The sequence below is a fragment of the Bombus vosnesenskii genome, unplaced genomic scaffold (genome assembly GCF_011952255.1).
Source record: "Bombus vosnesenskii isolate JDL3184/JDL3185 unplaced genomic scaffold, Bvos_JDL3184-5_v1.1 scf7180000013295, whole genome shotgun sequence".
In the NCBI taxonomy this organism is placed as follows: Eukaryota; Metazoa; Arthropoda; class Insecta; order Hymenoptera; family Apidae; genus Bombus; species Bombus vosnesenskii.
The window spans coordinates 989385-1009661 of record NW_022882946.1 but is presented as its reverse complement, the minus strand read 5'-3'; the positions used below and the strand labels follow the sequence as shown (position 1 = coordinate 1009661).

General features: G+C 38.7%; 2 protein-coding genes across 5 annotated transcripts in view; one reads left to right on the top strand and one right to left on the bottom strand.

Annotated features, from left to right (window-relative positions):
- The window catches only part of LOC117233136 (lysosomal acid glucosylceramidase-like), a 35669-nt gene extending 29395 nt beyond the window's left edge, over positions 1-6274 (bottom strand). Inside the window, exon 1 of the mRNA XM_033493144.1 lies at positions 6109-6274. The gene's annotated coding sequence lies outside the window, so the exon portion shown is untranslated. The remainder of the gene's footprint in view (positions 1-6108) is intronic.
- Positions 1-19991, top strand: part of LOC117233135 (tubulin glycylase 3A-like) — a 32848-nt gene extending 12857 nt beyond the window's left edge. The window contains exons 2-11 of one of the 4 annotated variants that reach the window (XM_033493135.1): positions 14794-14856; positions 15036-15450; positions 15670-15781; positions 16003-16214; positions 16347-16754; positions 16950-17157; positions 17228-17318; positions 17642-17839; positions 18230-18489; positions 19425-19991. In XM_033493135.1, coding sequence (XP_033349026.1) covers positions 14834-14856; positions 15036-15450; positions 15670-15781; positions 16003-16214; positions 16347-16754; positions 16950-17157; positions 17228-17318; positions 17642-17839; positions 18230-18489; positions 19425-19741 — 2244 coding nt within the window. In that variant the 5' untranslated portion in view covers positions 14794-14833 and the 3' untranslated portion in view covers positions 19742-19991. Of the gene's footprint in view, positions 1-14793; positions 14857-15017; positions 15451-15669; positions 15782-16002; positions 16215-16346; positions 16755-16949; positions 17158-17227; positions 17319-17641; positions 17840-18229; positions 18490-19424 lie in introns of all 4 variants that reach the window. The other 3 variants (XM_033493134.1, XM_033493136.1, XM_033493137.1) reach the window with 3 other exon arrangements.
- Positions 19992-20277: the final 286 nt, after the last annotated feature.

The window sequence follows — 20277 nt, the reverse complement described above, 5'->3', positions numbered from 1 at the left end:
GTTTCGGATTCATCAGCCTTTCCACCTTTTGACCATCCTGTTACGTTCTGCACGATTTACAATATTCTACAGAGATATCGTATCCAGCACGATGCATACTCGTAAAAGTACTCAGGCGAATATAGGTACTCGGATCATGTCGTTTCAGTGCGAACGTTCTAGCTGTATGGATAGCTATTTTTCCACTTTCAAGTTATTCTCAAGACACGCCAATTAAAACGGACGAACTTGCTTCGACGCAGTGCTAAATATAAAGCTGTCTAGACATAGGATTTCTAGGTTGCCATTGATCTCCGCAAACGTGCTATTACAATTAGTCTGTCGACGTCGTTGCTGGTAATTGCGATTCTAACCAAAGTTGATCGCAGTATTTCCAGAAACTGTCACTCTGTTCGTTCGTGCTTAAACGTTAGTCCATACTTGGTTTATTTCATTTTAAACTTATGTCGTTTGAAAAAAAGTACGTATACGTCAATACGTAGATAATATCGCTTTTAAACTGAATGTAATTCGATTCGGAAAAGTATGGCAATTTTTTCTCAAGATCCATTTATAAATTTAGGAATTTGCCATTTATGGACGCGAATAAGATCGGGAGTAAGACTCCTAGCGAGTTAATTTATTCTTTGTTGCAAAAGTGAGAACCGAACGGTAGTATTAGTTGTAAACTTCGCAACTGCGTAGCTTCTACTACAGTCTCGATTATTTATGGAGCTAGAAGTAGCTTTCTTCTAGAAGGAGGAATGCCTCGAACGTCAGGTCAGTTGGAAAGTTAATAACTTGCAGGATTAAGGGGTAGCTTGGCGAAGAAAAATTTAAATCCTTCAAATTTATTAGGAATTCCAACACTTCGGAATATTTTATAACGAAGAACGAACGAGAAACGTTGAAGAAAATGAAACTCGATGATGCATTCTGATCTGATTATAGATTAAGCACAAAAGATGCGCAAAAGATTACAAAATAAAAAGGTAATATATTATATAGTCGATGTCGTCGAGAGAAAGGTAAAAAAAAAAAAAAAAACAACGAATGGAACGAAATATAATTATTTTGATCCGTAACAACGTCCGAGTAACTTAGCGAAGAAACAAAGAAAAAAAGTAACTCCGAAAGAAAGAGCATATTACTTTCCCATCAAACTTCTTTGAATGCATAGAGTTACGATAGGAAAACTACTGCCGTTCGGTAAGTGAGGCGTGATATTGAGGATTTCTACTCTGCTGTAACAGCAGGAACACTCGTATGCTCTTTCCCGTGGTCCTGTCTTTGTCAGCGAAGTCGAGAGATAAATAAGATTCGACTAATTCTACAGCAAAAATTCATCGATATCTTTTTCTTGTATCGCGATCGTGGCTTTTTCAGAGATTGTTTGCTCGTTAATTACTCCGTGAATTTTGTCCTTGCGCAGTATACACCTTGCATGCCGTTCCAATATCGCGCAGCTGTTTCGCAGAAGATTAGAGCAGCAAACTCGAAGGAAGATGCATGCGCAGAGATGCCGTATCTGGACACAACTATGCGAGCAAACTTACCGAGCACAATGTCCGGCTAACTGTACATCGAACGATGCGAACTGTGTAATGTTTACTCCAATATACCGGCAGTAGCAGCAGCAGCGGTAACTACGAACTGCATATCGTTGCTGTCGAAATTAAATTAGAAGACGAATGTCCGAATCAATCGACAGCCACGTCTTCGACCCGTATTCAAACTTTCGCGACTTTCGGTATCCGAGATCTTAGTTGAACGGCTAAAGCGTTATTTTCTATAGTTAAAGGCGTAGTAAAAGTATTCGCAATTTTGCCTTCTACGATAATAACACCGGATCGAAGAATACGTAGCGGAGAAGTTTACTTATAGAAAATAGTTTAAAAAGTTTGATTAACGAACGATTAAACACAGCGAAAGGACAGGTTCGTCGTATGTCACTTTTGTGCAATTCCCAAGTTCTTATCCGTCTCGCTCTTGGGAGCCTCGTAAGCGAAGGTGAGTGCGCGACAAAAATTCGATTAATCGTAAAATGTCGTAAACTCATAAAACGCAAGAAAGCGGTTAGAAGTAAGTAATGGAGGGTTAAAGAATTTATGGAAGTGATAAGTCGCCGGTTATAAAAGTGCACTTAGATCTAAGCTATAGTTTAAAAATTGTGTACAGGAAACGTTCTATGCGAGGAAAGTGACTATTCCATTACACGCTATTATGTTAATATTATTGCCATTGCCATTAAGATAAAATATCGTGAAACGCGTCAAGCTTGTAGACCGTGGTATATGGAAGCGCGCAACTTGATACGATAAGTCCAATTCTACATTGGCGCGGTTTTCAAAGTTCACAAAGAAGACACGAAAATCACAAAGAAACGAGAGTACATACGAGGAGAATGCGAGGTAGGGGCAGAAACACGAGAAGAGGATAGGAAAAATTGAAATTTTCAAGAGGTCGCCGAAAACAGTAGGGAAAAGCATCGAGAATACCGTTGTTAACGGACGAAAGAGCACACTTCGCAGCGTGCTAGCTCTTTGTTTCGTTAACCTGAACGGCGGTTCGTAGATAAAGCTTAGGTCGCTAGTTCTAAACTCGTCCATTGCTCAGGGCCGCTATGTCAGACGGTAGCGACAAGGGAAAGGAGAGAGTTATATTGTACTTGGTCGTATATAGCGATGCGAGGTGAAGCGAAGCAAGGTATACAAGGCCTACGACGTTGTTACGCCCTCGGCAACCTATTCAAACTTCTCACCCCTCACGATGAACATGCACGTATATCCGTGTGCCAATCATTACGAACTGCTCTTCTCCTTTCTCTATTCTCCATCCTCTTACACTTATTTCACTCTCGGTACCTTGGCTCTGTCTTTTGGTTTGACTTTCGTGGTCTTGTGAAACGTACTTGCCATCTTCTCCCCACATTCTCTCTGTACCATCAAAGTTGTGCTAGCGTCTTTAATATATACCACCGTCTACTTTTTGCTATCTCTTGTCTTAGGAAGTGCTTTTACAAGTTGCTTTGAACATGATTTTCTTCGAAGAAAGAAGAGAAGAAAGAGAGAGAGAGAGAGAGAGAGGGAGAGAGAAGAGAAAGAGGAGGACGTTAGTACCAATCTTTGCTCCTGCTGATTCCAGAATGCTGGCAGGAACGAACTCTACCTGGCTAACAACGAGTAGGGTTTCTACATTCTACCTTTCGATTTTTAGCTTCAAATCTACTTTGTCAAAAATAGATTGACACTTATAACCGAACGTCGTCTAGGCTTTCTATATATTTCCGACTGTTAACACTTTTCTGATTGTTCATTCTTTATACATTTTTCACAATGAACGTAAGTATAATACATAGTCTGTTCCAACAATAACAGAACTTCTTAAGAGTAAAGAATACCAGCAACAACGTCAATACGAAATTTGTGTCACGTTGAAATACATCCTTATTTGGCGCGTTAGTTGGCAGTGTGGATGGTTGATGGCCACAGGAGGAATGGATTTTCAATAAAATAAAATATTTTTCCCTTAGAACGATTCTCTCTGCCTTTAAACTTTAGGGAATGTTTCGTTTTTTTAATAATTACAAACTACAGATATTTTATTAAAATTAAATATTTTTTCACATTTCATATTCATTTTGTAGATTAAAATTATCGTGTCTCAGACATAAACGTATGTTACCATGCTTATCAGCACTCGGAAACAAGAAGTAATTACAACCGATTGTTCGTAAGTTTGCTATGATGGAAAATATCCGAATAAAGCTATCAAGAAGAAAGTTGGTTATGTCTTTTTCGTGTTTCACGAGCTTCTTAATGGTCGCAAAGAAAAGAGTTTATCGAGAATCCTTTAGCTTGCTGCGATAAGTCCTTTGATGAAATTTATCATGGACTTAAGCGAACGACGTTGCTCTATTCCATCGGAAGTTTTCCTCGAATTGTAATCGAGACGTTGCATCGCCTTAAAACTCGCAGTTGCTTTACTCGCCAGCTTTAATTTGTTAAGAACATATATCGATATATATCGACTAAATTAAACGATTCAGTAACGTTTGCGAAAAATTCCGATGCCTAACGTTCTGTAAACGTATCTGTGAGGAGAAAAGGGAAAACTTTGTTTGTATTGTAGTATAGAAGTATTAGAGATGTGGAAGAGAACTTCAAACAGTTAGAAATACGTAGTTCAACGGTTAAGTTACGGTAACAGGTGATACGGTAAATGTTAAAACTCGAAGTTTAGATGAGAAAAATAATTTATCTTTGTGACATGACAGGAAACTAGAAGAGTTCAAAATGAATTTACAGAGTTTGTTGAAATTTATTTCCAACGTTTATCTTGTTCAACTTATCTTACTGCGCAAAGCGAAATGCATTGATACACGAGGTCCCGAAAATAATACAACTAACGCATGGTAAGAGCAAGGCTAAAAAATTTGTAGCCAATCTATTAAGCAAACATTTACATTTGACATACAGCTTTTTCAATTTCAAACTCCGAAATTTAAACTTCGTTCGTCGATATACAACTTGCATCGAATCGAGAAATTATTCGCTGTTGTAACGTGCAATTTTGTTATTTTTGCATGTATTTTCAACCGAGTGTCTGAGTTAGAAAATCAGAAGGGATCGCCGTAAACTATTTAACTAATTATTACGATAACAAGTTCAACAATCTGATGGAAATCATAATCAAAAACAACGATATGGCCATAGTTAAACACTTGATTGTAAGTGATTGCCCGACTACATAATATTTGCTTCAAGCATCGGCTAACATTACGAACAAACGTATTTCGTACATTGAAATCACTCGACGATGAACGCTCTTTTCCAAAAGTGGAAGTTTTAAACAAGTGCGTTTTTATCGTCGATAAGAAATGCATCGCAATTGGTGCAATTATCATCGAACGTAACGAAACGAAAAAGGAAAGAAATCGCTGATTCGTGAATTGAATCGTCGTAATTCAATAGTTAACCAAGAACGTTCCATGCAGAATGGAGAAACGATGCGCGATGCTGCGTTCCATGTCACGAAGTCCATTACGAAGAAGGTATTTTCGAAGAAAGCTAATAGATCATGGGAAATGGGTTAAGACGATGAAAGAGAATGGAGTATTCGGCTCGTCGATGCTTCGAGGCTCATGGTCGATAGATCACGCATCTAAGTATACTAAATGTCTCTTTTTCTCGTTCATAGGTTATTGAACTGCGGATGCTCTTTTTAGCGAGGAATACACTTATCAAGTCCGATGTCATGGCCAGCGGGCATGTAATATGTCACACTTGAAAACGGAGACGCGACCGTGTCATCGTTTCCACGCACTGTACATATACAGGGTGGTTGGTAACTGGCGGTACAAGCGGAAAGGGGATGATTCTACGCGAAAAAAGAAGTCGAAAATATAGAATAAAAAATTTTTTTAATTTTTTTTTAATTTTTCCATCGAGACAACGATCTACAGTGAGATCCGTTATAACGTACCGCACGCGTACCGAGCGAAAATTCAAAGTCGATTTTCTCGAAAGCAAAGCCTCGAACGAGAAATTTTTATTCTATATTTTCGACTTCTTTTTTCGCGTAGAATCACCCCTTTTCCGTGTGTACCACCAGTTACCAACCACCCTGTAGATACCTACTGATTTTTCACATCCTTTACTGCAAATGTATTTTTCTTCCTTATAGTTTCAGCGGAAACAAATCCTTGCGAATTTAGTCGGAATCATTAACTAGCGATTAAGAACAGAAGTTTCTTTAGTAATAGCCGGGCAACAGCCTTCCACTGAATAAAATTTTGTCTATCCTCCAACTTAAATTATCGACTGCGTTCGTTCAAAGTTAGAATAGTTCGTTTAATAAGTCACGAGCGATTATCACAACGTACATTCGTTTTTATAAATAAGCCTGTCTCTACTAGCGTGAGAATAGAGAAAATATTTATGAAAGTATAGTAATCTACGATAGTGTGTACATACTTACGTTAGTATCGTTGCGATATCGGTTATCGTGATATTCCTTATCGAGTCAATGGATAAACTTTATGCGAAATATAAAAAGACGAAAGAACGAAAAAGAGGACAAGAAAACAAGCAAGTACCACCCAATAAACGAAATATTACGATTTCTTACCTTGGTTTCTTTCTTACGATGATTAAGTTTGGGCCAGACTTCTTTATGAAGTAATAATACGTACGATGGAACTTATCCGAGCACAAGCACGTTAACTTCACGAATCGTGGGTAGCGAGCCGTATTCTCAATTTATATTTTATATTTTATATTTTATATTGTATCTAATTTATATTTGTTCTACTCTAGCTTAGACGTCGAGGTAACAACGTGACTAAAACAAGATTTTAATCGTCGATCCATCATTGAGTCATCGGCTTGTTCGTTTTAACGGGCTGTTGTATTATATTATTATGAGATCTAATTATTCCGATAATATTAATTTGCCAGATAATATTAATTAGGTTACTCATGGAAAGTTCACCAAATTGTTGCGCTACAATGATCGAAATATTTACTTTAATTCTGTCGGATGTTCGTTCACGCGTTCGTTAATCGTACACGATCTTAATATGAGCATCGCTACTGCGTAGAGTGGACTACCACGAGGTCGTTTATCTACAGAAAGGTTGTACTCACACGTACATGTGTATATGTCCACTATTAGATACGTCAATGCTCTCAATGCGAGTAACGTCCCGATAGATGCATACGAACTTGCTTACGACCGTTCCAATTTTTTTATGAAAAATTTTACATTCTGCTTGTGGAGCGTCAGTCTTTGAAAGCCTTGTGAAAACTCCACGCGCGTTTGATATATTAAGAAAATCGCTGAAACATTTAGGACGGATAATCCGAATCGATCAAGGGTTAGATACAGAAGAATCGTCGATGCATCTTCGATTTTACCGGTAATTTTATCGATTTGTTTCTTCGAGCACAAATGAATAATATCGGACGGAATAAAAATTTCGTGAAAATTGTAATATGTCGTAGAAATGATGTCGTTAGCTATGGTGGAACAACGTATTTCGTATTAGCTGGAAAAAACTGAGCACGCTTCGCTTAAATACTTTCACTGAAAACGGTACTAATAACAGGAATGATTACGTTTCGTTTATAGAGTACAGGACGCGGAATACAGACGCGGGTCAGAGTTGTTTGTATCTTTTTGTCGTCTGCGAGAATAACGGGGGAAATCTCGTGAGAAGCCATTTCAACGAGGAGGAGAATTATTTGTGCCTGAAGCACGTGACACCGGCAATCCGAAGCGAAATGCAAAAGGTACAATTGCAAGAATAATTGCCGACTCGTTTGTTTTCTCGGTTCTTAAAATGGGATCATTACAAAGTACTGCTTACTTTCGTGGCAGAGAAAGAGAAACGAAGAGACAAGTAGGCGGAGAGTATGTTTTTCTCACGTAATTAGCCACTTCGAGCAAGAAACGACTCTGGATAGGAAAGGAAATGGTTCTGTCGGGAACACGAAAGGAACGTTTTCGCTGAAAAAAAAAAGGAAAATAATTAACCGTACTTTTTTCATCGTATAAACACCTCTTATTTCTTAAAGTTCTATCCGGGGTTTAAACATTTCAACTTGAGGAAACGAAGTGGTATCTTCTGCGCTTTTAAGCTAATAGAAAAAAATTGTAAATATAAAACAAGCAACTAAAATGTACGGGGCGTTTTCCCAAAGAAATTATCGAGTCCGACGTAGGAGTCGGTTTATAAACTTGGTCTCGGTGAAGTTGAAGAATATAGAAAGCATCGAACACGTAACCGGCCTAACGGTGAATAATTGAGGCGCTTTGCGTTGAGATGTTTTAAACAACGCTGACGTCTTTTTTAAAAAAATCTAGTCGACGTTTATTCGACCAAATGTTTTAAAACCACGATGGAAATGGGAATAACTTTAGAAGCCAACGGAAAACTTTACTAAACCCTTCAAGTTTTCAAGTATGGACGTTGATGCCGGAATTTATCACCATCTTTTTATCACGTCAGCAATGAACTGATCACGTGTTTCAAGTACGTGACTGCAATGTAAACTTCTCAATGCCGAAACTTTATCGAGTCGGACAAATTTTGGGAAATTTATCCAAGAACTACATATCGCTCTATGACTGTAGAAGGAAACGAGATTACAGGCTTCGGCTTTGATCACCTGTTCATACCCTCCGTGGTTGTTTCCGATCGATAACCGGATTTCGAGATAGTATTTTAATCGTAGACCGTTGCAGTTTCATCAGATATTACGTGTAATCACATTTAGAGCATCACCGTCCCGGTATTCGTGTGATTAAACTATCTTCGTAAGTTACAGGCTCGACGTTGTCCCTTGACGATGTTGAAGCGATATATTTTAAACGATAAATTACGATAAATTGCAAAAAAATACATAAAAACGTTGTCTCTTTCGGAAAGAGTGTGGAAATTACACGGACTGGAAGTAGGCGCGTGAAAAGAGGAGAAAAGTATTGGTACCCGAAACGATACAAGTATAGTAGAAGATAGAAACTTTACCGGCAGAGTTTGAATTCGTTCATGTTAGGCGGAAGTAGAGCAACGGAAGGCAAAGTAGAGCAGTTCCCGGAGAGAAATAGTTCTCAAAGAAATATCTACTATGTAATACATGACTTTGCTTTAAATTGTACAAAGGCCCCTTTAGCGATATAACATTTGGTGCGAATACGCGTACTCTTCGGTACTGCAATCTCTAATACACTATGTTTCCCTTTGAAAAATATGTACAGAGTAGGTCTCTAGGTAAAGGTACATACGTATATGACACGTTATTCGCATATGCAAAATTCTACATAAAAATATACCTATGTATATATAGAGAAGATATATATGTAATGCGCATAGTAAATAACTGATTTAACCGCAATTTACTAATATAATAATAATTTAATTTAACAATATAATACGTGGAAACTAAAGACAAAATTTGGAAAATTGTACGAGAGATCGTACAAAGAGCGGCAGTTCTCGTTGGATACGTCTCTAAAATGTTTGCAGCTGGAAATCAAAAAACGGAATATTACGGTATTTCTCGTATCGATATGGCTAGAAATTTCGAAATGCTTGCGCTTATTAATCGGTTTGTAAATTACCTCTATCCAGTTTGCTTGTTAAACAGCGATACGCGCACGAAAAGCCTACCATTCAATTGCGATTAGTGGACTTCTCTATCGAACGATGGTATATTTCCCTCAAATAGACTATAGAACGATCCGATAATTCCATTACGCAGGCTAGTAACGGTATAAAGCTTCTCCTTATACCGTCATCGTCCGAGGACGCTCGTGTCATTCGAATATTGGTATTCACACGAATCTCGGCTTTTTACATCGCTAATCGTTTACGATACAAAACAACTTTCTCGAAAGATGTTCTCGTGGCAGAAGTATTTTAAACGTTCAATGCCCCAATTCTAGTCTACTATTCTCTTTGCAACATTTTTTCTAGCGGCAGAGTTTCTAGTCACAAACTAAGTACATACTGGTTGTTTATCTTTGGAGTTCGGTCTGATTTTTATAGCGGCTGTATAACGTGCGTCGATACAATGATCGAGCGAAAATTACGATCTCCAAATTTCAAAGATGTACGATCGGACGTTTGGATACTTATGAAACGAAAGACTTATGAAAGTTGTAGTGTGATAATTTTTCATCGAAGATATGGCGAACGAGTGTTTTCCCAGGATGATGGTCACATTTCGATGACAAAAGAAACGAGGAGGAAAAAAAGAGGAGAGAAAAGAAGAATAGAGAAGAGAGAGAGAAAGGAGAGAAAGTTCGAGGTGAAACGCGAAGAAACGAAGCTGCAACGACTATACCAGCGCCACAAGCTTAACCGACAAACTTCGTAACTTGTTTCTTCGTTGAAAATGCATCGTGTAAGATCTACAGACATCAGAATACAAATACGAAAGTACTGCAGCGTTTTGAAACAAGATTGAATCTTGTAATAAGATTTACGTAACTGTTTAGCGAGTCTATTTTCGTGCTCTGCAATGTGCTATAGAAAATTCTTATTTTGCAAGTTGCGTCGCATCGCGAGAATCCGCCGGCAAACAAGCGATTTTCCCAGGCACGGTATGCCGCGTTGCTTTTTCTCGTAAATGTTAATTGCATCGACTTGACGAATTCTTGTGGTTCGCGCGAGTCGCTCCATGAGCCGCTGTTTGCCGCTTACACGCTATACCATACGATAAGTAGTTAGACCGCTTTAAGTTCCAACCATGGAAAACCAAAACTAGTTTATAAAGTAAACTTTTAAGTAAACTTTGTGACTCGTTTCTTCCTCGGGAGTGCATGATTGCGAAGAAACTTTATAACAGATGAAATAAATATATACAATGCGAAATTATACGTGTAACTTGACTCGAAGATAGAATATATAGGTACAGGGTTTTCATTTATACGAAATTATTCGTAGATCGCTCTACTTCGGAAAATAGCTCGTCGATCGGAGACGCGTTATCTTTTCAAAATCATAGATGTTATTTCGAATAGAATTCTATTCGTTCTTTCGTTCGAAAACCATTGGTCATGCAAAATAACTTCATCGGATCGGAAAGCTGGTTGTACTTCTCGTATATTGTTGCGTATTATGTCAAAAGGATTTTTCATGTACGTGGTTTGACGTTTGTGAAGTTTTGTGGTATCTATATCGCTTAAGAGCGTTGCTATTATATCGCGGAAACGATCGCAAGCTTCTAGATTATTTCGAAAAATTTCTATCGTTCCAGCGTGATAACTCTGAACTTTTCGTAATAACAGGCTAAGAAAAGGGTGAAACGAGAACGAATAATCGGAATAATTCAATTGACGACGTAAGAGATAGAAAATAACAAAACGATACGTGTTACTTACAACGGTAATAGACGCGATGCTTTCGATAAATATCGAAATAACAAGAGGAAGTAGCGGGAGGAGCGAACAAGAAATAGTCGGTCCAATTCTTGATCCTGACCACTTAACCTTCTTAACTTTAATCAATATATTTCAGACGGGTCTTCCATAATTAGAATAATGGAAGGTCTAATAGAGGTTTCTATGCGAATAAGGACGTAATTGTGGATGGAAAGTTTAAAAGCATTCCTGGTGCCTTTGGTGATTAGAGAGTGCAGTGGGCGCGGTTACTTAGCTAGTTAACTCGTTCGCTCGTGCAGCAAGTCGAATCGAAAGCACGTTTCGCTGGCACGATTTCCACCCTCTTGGCTACCAGACAGTCATTTATAGTCAAACGTAACGGATTTCCAAATATTATTGTCGGATGTCTATACCCCATTATATGCATGTTCATGTATATGTATATCATGGCAACATGTATTTCGAACAAACAAAATTTCATTTTTTATCATAGATATGTACATATACAGGGTGGTTGGTAACTGGTGGTACAAGCGGAAAGGGGGCGATTCTACGCGAAAAAAGAAGTCGAAGATATAGAATAAAAATTTTTCGTTCGGGGCTTTGTTTTCGAGAAAATCGACTTTGAATTTTCGCTCGGTACGCGTGCGGTACGTTATAACGGATCTTACTGTAGATCGTTGTCTCGATGGAAAAATAAAAAAAAAAAATTTTTATTCTATATTTTCGACTTTTTTTTTCGCGTAGAATCACCCCCTTTCCGCTTGTACCACCAGTTACCAACCACCCTGTATACTCGCGAATCGGTTACTTACGTGTTTCGAACAAGCGCGCTTTCGTCTTGACGCATTGGCATATTATACGAATTAATGTTAAAACAATGTAAAAAGATGCTAATTATACTGAAAATTATCTATTTTTAAAATTTAAAATTATAGATTAATTCGAAATAATGATTTTATTTATCGAGAGATGGAGAAAAGTGAAAAGATAACGTAAAAATGTAGATTTTATGGTAACGAAGAAAGTTCTGTCGTTTTTCGGAGTGTGAAACGTATAATAAAGTAATTTTATTCGTTAAAAAAATATTCACCTTTAGTCGAGTTACTCTCTCACAACGGGAAGGGCAATGGGAAGGTAATTAAAAAATATCGCCTCTCTAAAATTCAGAATTTTTATCTTCGAAAAATTGACACACCTTCTTATTTATAGTCGTATCGTTTATAAATTGCTTTCCCAGCATATAATTATCCAAAGATCGAAAGAGGCGATAGAAGTTCCCATCCCAGTATCTTGCAAAAATAAAATTTGTCGACGATTCGCTATAAATGACTGTTTTTTTTTCTTCTTTTCTTAAGTTTGTCATGTAGTGTTCCTAGTTGCTCACTGTACAAGTTCGCTGTGAGAGTTTGACCAGAATTCAGATATTTGTGGCGAACAATGTCTCGCGTAGTCTACCAGATGCGCGTGAGTATCAGAATTTTTTGGTTAATATATTATGATCTGAATTAATAATATTAAAATCGGTCGTTGCGTCAGAATTTTGCAAATAATTGTGTCATAATTCTATAATCTTCTATAATATTTATATGTGTGTGTGTGTGTATGTGTGTGTGTGTGGATAATATTTTTAATACTAGTGGCAAATACGAGCTCAAAGGTGGAAGTATTTTAACGTTTTAAATTGCCCATGACAGGAATGTTCAGCCGTATGATGCGATATATTGCGGATGAAATTGTTCGGTAGTGTGAATTCGACTGAATTTTAATAGGACCACAGTAAAATGTTAGATATAATAGATGTGTGGAATTTACGAGCACTTACCAATCGAATGTACCGATACTCGATCAAGACAAATACATAGCATGTAAAAAGACTTTTCATGTTCCAGCAATAAATTCAGAAATATCTTTAATAATCTTTCATAGAATAATAGTAATTTAGACACGCGCGAACGCGACCAACTATATGTATTATTTTTTTCGAATACTTTAACGTATCGCGTGTGAAGTAAAATATTCGAACGGCATGAAATTACGTTGAAAAATGAATCATTTTAATCGCTACCGCTGTAAAAAGATACGTTGTTTTAAAATAATCGTCGACACACCGATACGATATGAAAGAGTACATGTGAGTTTCGCTAAACACATGGAACGTAGCGTTGACAGTACTAATACACTGAATTTCGTTGCAGTTATGAACGATGTCGATATAGAAAATATTTCAGTGTATCGAGAAAATTGGTATTCACAGATATCGTTTTTTTCTACATATATGTTTTACGCTCCTAGAAATAAACATACATACGTATTTACACAAGAGCATATTTTGCGTTTAATGCAAATTTTGTGCCTGCTATGCATCGTACGAATTTCTGCTTTTTTTTCACATTTTTGTCTTTATACCGCGATTCATAGAATTACTGGTTAAAAAATTGCAAACAAACGATATAACGACTGTTAGCTAGCAATTAACATTGTGTATATAGTCGTTGGGAAAATGGAGAAAAAGTAGAAGATCGGATAAATGCAACATGTCTGACATTTGACACATCAACAGAAATCCATAGATAGCAGAAACCAAACCGTTCGGAATAGGAGAACCGTGAAATAAATTTTTGAGTTTAACTTTACGTTTCGATCTATCGCAAAAATTTCTCCAGTTCGAAGTCAAGATACATAACGATACATAAAACATCAATGAGGAAACGTTTAATGAAATATCGCGGATCCATAAAACTTTGTCAAAACGTTCACTACACGAACTCACGCAGTGTACGAGCAGAAAATTTCCATCAAGTATCGCAAAGTATTTTTACTATAGAAAGAACATAGATGTCAGTTTTTAAACGATGAAATGAAGTTTATAATTTCGAAAATTTTCGTCACAATTACGGCAAACGAGAATAAATATGGCAAGTATAGCGCGTGTACATCGTACATGTGACATGGTAAAAGTTACGGAAAAAGAAATCGACATGTTTCATATACTCGCAACGTTTACACAAGAACGAAAGAAAATGATCGTTTTCTATAAGTAGACGAAGTATATTAATCGCATAGTATGCAAACGCAAGGTTGCGTTATATTTCATTTACTTTCCCTTTGCAGTGTAAACAAGCCTCGACTATCAAATACCTTTATATCGGATATACTTGTATCAGCCTTGTACACGATACGTGATGTATGATGTACGTTAATTTAAAATTATAGTCGATATCGATAATTTATCGATAATACGCGACAAAGGCAGGGAAACAGAGTGTGATATAACATAAAATACTAAACAGTATTATGTATTATTAAATCCATAAATCTATAAATTTACCTTTGTGCCGTAAATTACATCGTTATTTTCATAACAGTTGTTACACGTATGAAAATTATAACGACATTTGTGTAGTATGCGAAGAATATATTTCGGTGACCGCGTGTTATTAAATATCGATTGGTTTCGTTATTTATTATCTTCAAATTCGATTGAAACGAGCATTGTAACATAAATTGGCACGAAATTCTGCAAAGATAACGACGCAACTTCTTCGTAATAATTTAGTCATGAATTTACTTCACCGGTCGAAAGAAGGATACATAATGTTAGTGTTAAATTAATATGGGCCTTTAATAAGGGCAAAAACCAGTTTCTCCAAAGTTCGTTGCATGAGAGGTTAATTACTTAGGCGATTAAGCTTGCCAGACAATAAGGCGGCCGGGTTAAACAAGCAGATTGATCGATTTAGCCTTTCTCGTTTCATTCGCTTTAGCGTTCAAAGCGTACGCCCATCGACGAATATTTGCATTGTTCCTAAACGTTCCTCTCGAGTCGATTTTTCTTTCTGTACACGCCGAATATTTCTAGCGTTCGCTTCAACTAGATAATTTATTTAGTTTCCGTGATTAACGCCACTTTTGCCATTTATCTAGGAATTGACCTAAAATAGCTGTCTCGATTCGCGACGAAACTATGGATTTACCGCCTGATTTAAGGTACGTATCTGGTTTCGAAAAGCGTAAAAGTTTTCGATGTCTCTATGTTTAACGAGCGACCAAGTTGGGTGATCCGGTTGATCAAAGTCGAACGCGATGATTAAATCGATCACTGGATGGAAGAAGGTATAAAATTCAGTAGATATGGTGTAATAAATTAGAACGTTTCACCGGTCAAGGGACATTAGGACCGCGAAAGATTTAGCGACTACGGATTCCACGAACGAGGATAAAGCGAGCCACTCCTACTGCAAATTGACTTCTTTGATCTGTCTGGAAAAGAAGGAAAGTCCAGTGAATCCGTACAATCGGGTGGACTGGACGAAAATGAACTCAAAATGGCCACTTCCGGACACGGACGACAATGAGATCAATGCTGTTAACAGCCTGCCACAACTCGACTGCGGTGCGTTCCCGAAATCCTACATGGACACGTGTTCTTGTTGCCCACGGGGGATCTTTGACAAGCACGATACCGACACCATCAACAATTACAGGAATATCGTGCTCAAGGACGACGATTGCTGCAAGACCCACTGGACGAGGAAAGAGCGTTATCAGAAAATTAAAGCGAAAGTCGACAGAGCTGTTAAGGTAGACATCAGATCCCTTTACAAGGAAAATGTTCCAAAATTTTGAAATTCCGATCGGATGTTATCGGATTGTCCGATAACGTTCAAACGTTCATAAACGAACATATACGTATTCGTTATAACTATTCGATAGATTATCCAGATTCGAATAGTTTTACACAGAAATTCGCGTAATACAGTAGCTTTAGGATACTTTGAAGCACGTGCTACCGTGTTTCAGAGGCACAAAATATTTCTGATACGCGGTGAGTTACCGAAATTGAAAGAAGCTCTGGAGAAAAGGGGTTGGGTGCAAAAATACGAAGCTACGAAAACAAGAGCCGTACCTTATGGTTAGTTTCCTTGCCTTTTCTAATCAAATCCTTTTCTTTACATTCTACTTCCTTTAATTAAAAATCGACCACGTAAACTCTGACAAAGTGTCTATTGTTATATAAGCAGCTATCGTCTTTCCGATCCGAGTAATATCGTCAAAATTGAACTAGCCGCAAACTTTTTACTAAAAACCAAACGAACTTTCATTTTCGTCTGAAATCCCTTCTTCGATTTTTAGGTAGCGTAGCCAGCTTAGAAGCAAGATCGTTGGGCGATTTGACCCAATCGGACGGTACCTTAAACGAGAAGGCGGTAATTTTCGCTTTATTACGTCACAAATCGCCAGACTTTATATGGGACTGTCGGAACGACTTTGTCGATTGGCATCGTGGCTTGAGTAACAATATCATTCTCAACAGATATCAAAAACCCTTCGTCTACACTTCAAAGGTTAACATCGATAATTAGATACGCGAGAATCTTCGATACATCGTACAAGATGTGAAATATATTGTTTAAGCTCGATCGAACTTTAGTTCGCTGGGAACTCGACGAAATATTGACGATCACGAAATAATGTAGCTAGGAATGGCTCGTTTGTTGGAGGAAGCTCACTGGCTGTACGAGAAGGACGTGTCGTCGGTATTATTCCCTCGAAGTTACAACCTGAGCAGAGAGCCGAAAGCCTTTCTCGATGATTTTCGTTTGACCGCCGCCGCTGGTCTGTTGAAATGGTTCGTCGGAAGAATGCACGATGGCCAGGGTTTCTCGGAGTCGGGACATCGGCCGATTCTAATGAGTCGACTGGAGTTTGCCATAAAACGCTGCGAGGAATTTATCGCCCGTGAAATCCACCAAAACATAGACAAAGACTTTGTGACCGAGTTTTCCGAAGAGGAATGGAATTCCTTTTTGGACGATTATACCGCAGCCGTGCACGAGGGAGCTGGAATCGAGACCACCTCGGAAAAAAGTCGAGATCAGCTACAAGTACGATACTCGTGTACTTTCTTTTCTTTTCTTTTCTTTTCTTTTCTTTGCTTTCGCTTGCGTAGTACCATCTTAAAGAATAGACGATCCGTTTCCAAGCGATTTCTCGCGTTTAAATTAAAAACGCTGGTAATCTCGATTCGACGCGACAAATTTTGGATCTCGCTACCCTGAATTTTCCATTACATCGTTTAGAAATATCTAGAGGCGACGAATCCGATACTGGCAAGATTGAAGGAGATAGACCCGCAATACGAATTAAACGGAATGAGAAATATATGGATATTAAAACCGAGCGAACTTTGTTGCGGTACGGGAATCAGCATATCTCACAGTTTAAAGGATATATTTCGAAAGATAAAAAGCAGACCAAAGGATTACTTCATTGTTCAGAAGTACATTGGTACGTAAAACGTTTAATCGTTTAAATTTTATACCTTTTCGCGATCTCATCTTTTTCCTCTTAATTTCAGAACGTCCGTTGTTGATTCACGATACGAAATTCGACATAAGGCAGTGGTATTTGGTTACAAATACATTTCCCATGACAATATGGGTGTTCAAGTAACTAAATTTCCGACTTTACAGTTCCGCTGTATTTCGAACGTCTAAACGATATTTGTAGCGAAGTTTGTATTACATTTTTTAATCGAACCATCGGAAAATAATTTTCTATCTCGTGAAACGTATGCTCGCACACCTATCGGCGAATCTCGTGTGCGCAAATAAAAGGACACGCAATACGTTATACGTACGTTACAGGTCTACGGAGAAATCTCGGAAAAGGATTTTGTTAGAGAAAAGAGCCTTGAAAATTATTCCGAAAGAATCTTCTCGATGGAGATTCCATCAAAGAATTTTCTCGATCCTTTTCTATCCTTTTGCAGGGAAGGACTCTTACGATTCAGCTCGAAACCCTACACTTTCTCAACTTATCACGAAGCGATTCATATCTGCAATACCGCCATTCAGGAGAAATACGACGAGGAGAGGAGGAGACGGAGAAAACGTGGAAATTCGGAGGAAGTCGTAAAATCGATTCGCGATCAAGGATGGGACTGCGAGAAGCTGAACGAATATTTAAAGTAATCTCTCGACCGGTCTATTCGTTGCGAGTAGCAGTTTCGGTTATCCGTTCGTTACGGTCGATAGCGTTTGATGACAGCGAGATCGATAGGTTTGATCAAACGTCGTCCAAATATGCTTAGAATCTGTGTATTTTCTTCTCGGGTAATCGTCTCTGCCCGTCTGTCCTTCCCTTCGCCATTATTTCCACGAGCATAATACTTTGCTTACTTGTATTATTTTCTACTTTCTCGCTATCGCTGTTCGAAGGATATTCGAATTTGCAGCGATCTAGCGTAGAACGTAATCGATAAGTTTGACGTTAGCCGTATCTTTTGGAAAAGATATCCGTTAATTTTCATCGATAGAGATATCTATTCAGTGGCTAACGCAAAGGTCATAATTGTCAGGCAAACGGGGCTCGACGGCGAACCGTATTACGACAAGATCTATACGAAAATGTCGGAAGCCATAGTTCTGACGATGCTGGCCTCCCAGGAGCACATGGACAGACGACGGTGTAGTTTCGAGCTATACGGGGCCGATTTCGTCGTGATGGAGGACCTTTCGGTTTGGTTGATCGAGATCAACACGAATCCCCGGATGCATCCTCCTAGCTCGAGAATTACCAAACGCCTCTATTCCAATGTTCTCGAAAGCTTGGTGAAAGGTTAGCAAACTACGATCTATAGGGTAACGTAGAGAGAAGCAAGTTGTCACAAACCGAGACTGCGGGTGAAAGTTTCCGAGGATAGTGGCCGGGACAAGTCAACGAGACGGTATACGTATTCTGATTTCCTCGCGAATGCACGAACGAGCTTTTCAAATCGTTTAGTATCGACTACACTGTGTTCAAGTTTCCAGATTTCGATTAAACAATTCTGCTTGTCGGGTCTACGGGTCGAGAGTACAACCCCCCTATTGTTTCTAATTCTTTGCGCACGATTGAAAATATCTTTTTGCCAAAATACAGGCTCGATCGTAGTCGCATCTGTCGGAAAACAATCAGCGGTTTTTGTCTTTTATCGTAGGTAAATGCCCAAAGAAAGAATTAACGGCATTCTCTGGGTACTTTCGGGTATCGGATTTCTTTCTATCGTCCGTTACTTTTATTTCCGTTCGATCCGAGTCCGCGTTATACGTATTTGCGATTGTTCGTAATCCGATAAAACTTCTTTTTTACCGGTACGAGAAATATTAGTTTTCGTTGGATCTTGTGTCGAGGCGCGCGCGCACCTAACTGTGATACATTTGTAAAAAATGAAAGAAAATTGCTCGAAACGCGCAAATCTGTTTAGGTCGGTTAATTTAATACTCGTGCAGCTGGTGCAGCTTCTACGTGCTTTCGAACGCGCTGAATTTCGTTCGTACAAATTCATTTAAAACAAACAAATAGATGCGCTTAGGTACCGAGCTGTACTGCAGCAACGTGATATCCGATCTAAATATACGATAGTCGATTCGAAAGGACTATTCGAACGGGAGAGAGAAAGAGAGAGAGAGAGAGAGAGAGAAAAGGTAACGGGAGGTGTGGAATAAAATAAGGGAACGCGAAGATATGAAATAAACGGAGTAAATCTGTTGTTCATTTTCAACTTGTTTCAGTGGTAATGGATGTACCGGTGAATCCGGCAGCGGACACGGGTGGTTTCAGTCTGGTATACAAGCAAAATATACCCGACTTCCGACCTTATCTCGGTCCTTGCCTGTTCGTGTTTGGCAAGTCGATAACGTTGCAAGAACATCCGCGGAAACGAGAGAAGAGAAAGAAAGGAGGAACCGGTTGGGTGAAACAGCAGCATCAGCAGCAACAACAACCCCGTGCGTGGACCGCCCCACCGATGATTCCACGATTGAGGGAGCCGAAAATAGTCGACTTTATCGACTACTTGAACACCGCCCGCTGTACAGCCGCCAACTGATATCCCGCCGTTAAGTAGCTATCGCGACATTAGGCCGGTGCATTCGGTCGATATTCGATTGATCGTTGCACGATATTTAATAAATCAAAATGTAGGGGGCAAAGCGTATCTTCTAGTTAAAACTCGTAAACGCCAGGTACACGCGAAGAATCGCGGGAAAATCGTTAAAGTTGCGACGACCCAGTTTTTTCACAGAGAGCCGAACATCGAAACAATTTTGGTAGATGCTCGCGTTCGTCCTCCATCGCGACCAGTTGAAAAAAAACAACAAAAAGGTCTACTCTCTTTTTGCAGGAAGTTCCTCGCCACGAACGTTGCGTCATATTCATATAGCTTGGCGATTTCGTCACGCTGGTGGTGGCGTATGGATGAAAATTCTGTTACACGTTTTGTCGCAACCTAGGATATTCGGGCTGGCTACGATTTTACGATTCTTCCTTGTTTATCCGGTTTGCTCGAGACCGCGTGCACGCGCAGCTTTCCAAGAAAAGTCAGCTACACCCAGCTGTAATTAACGTACACAAGATAAAAGAAAT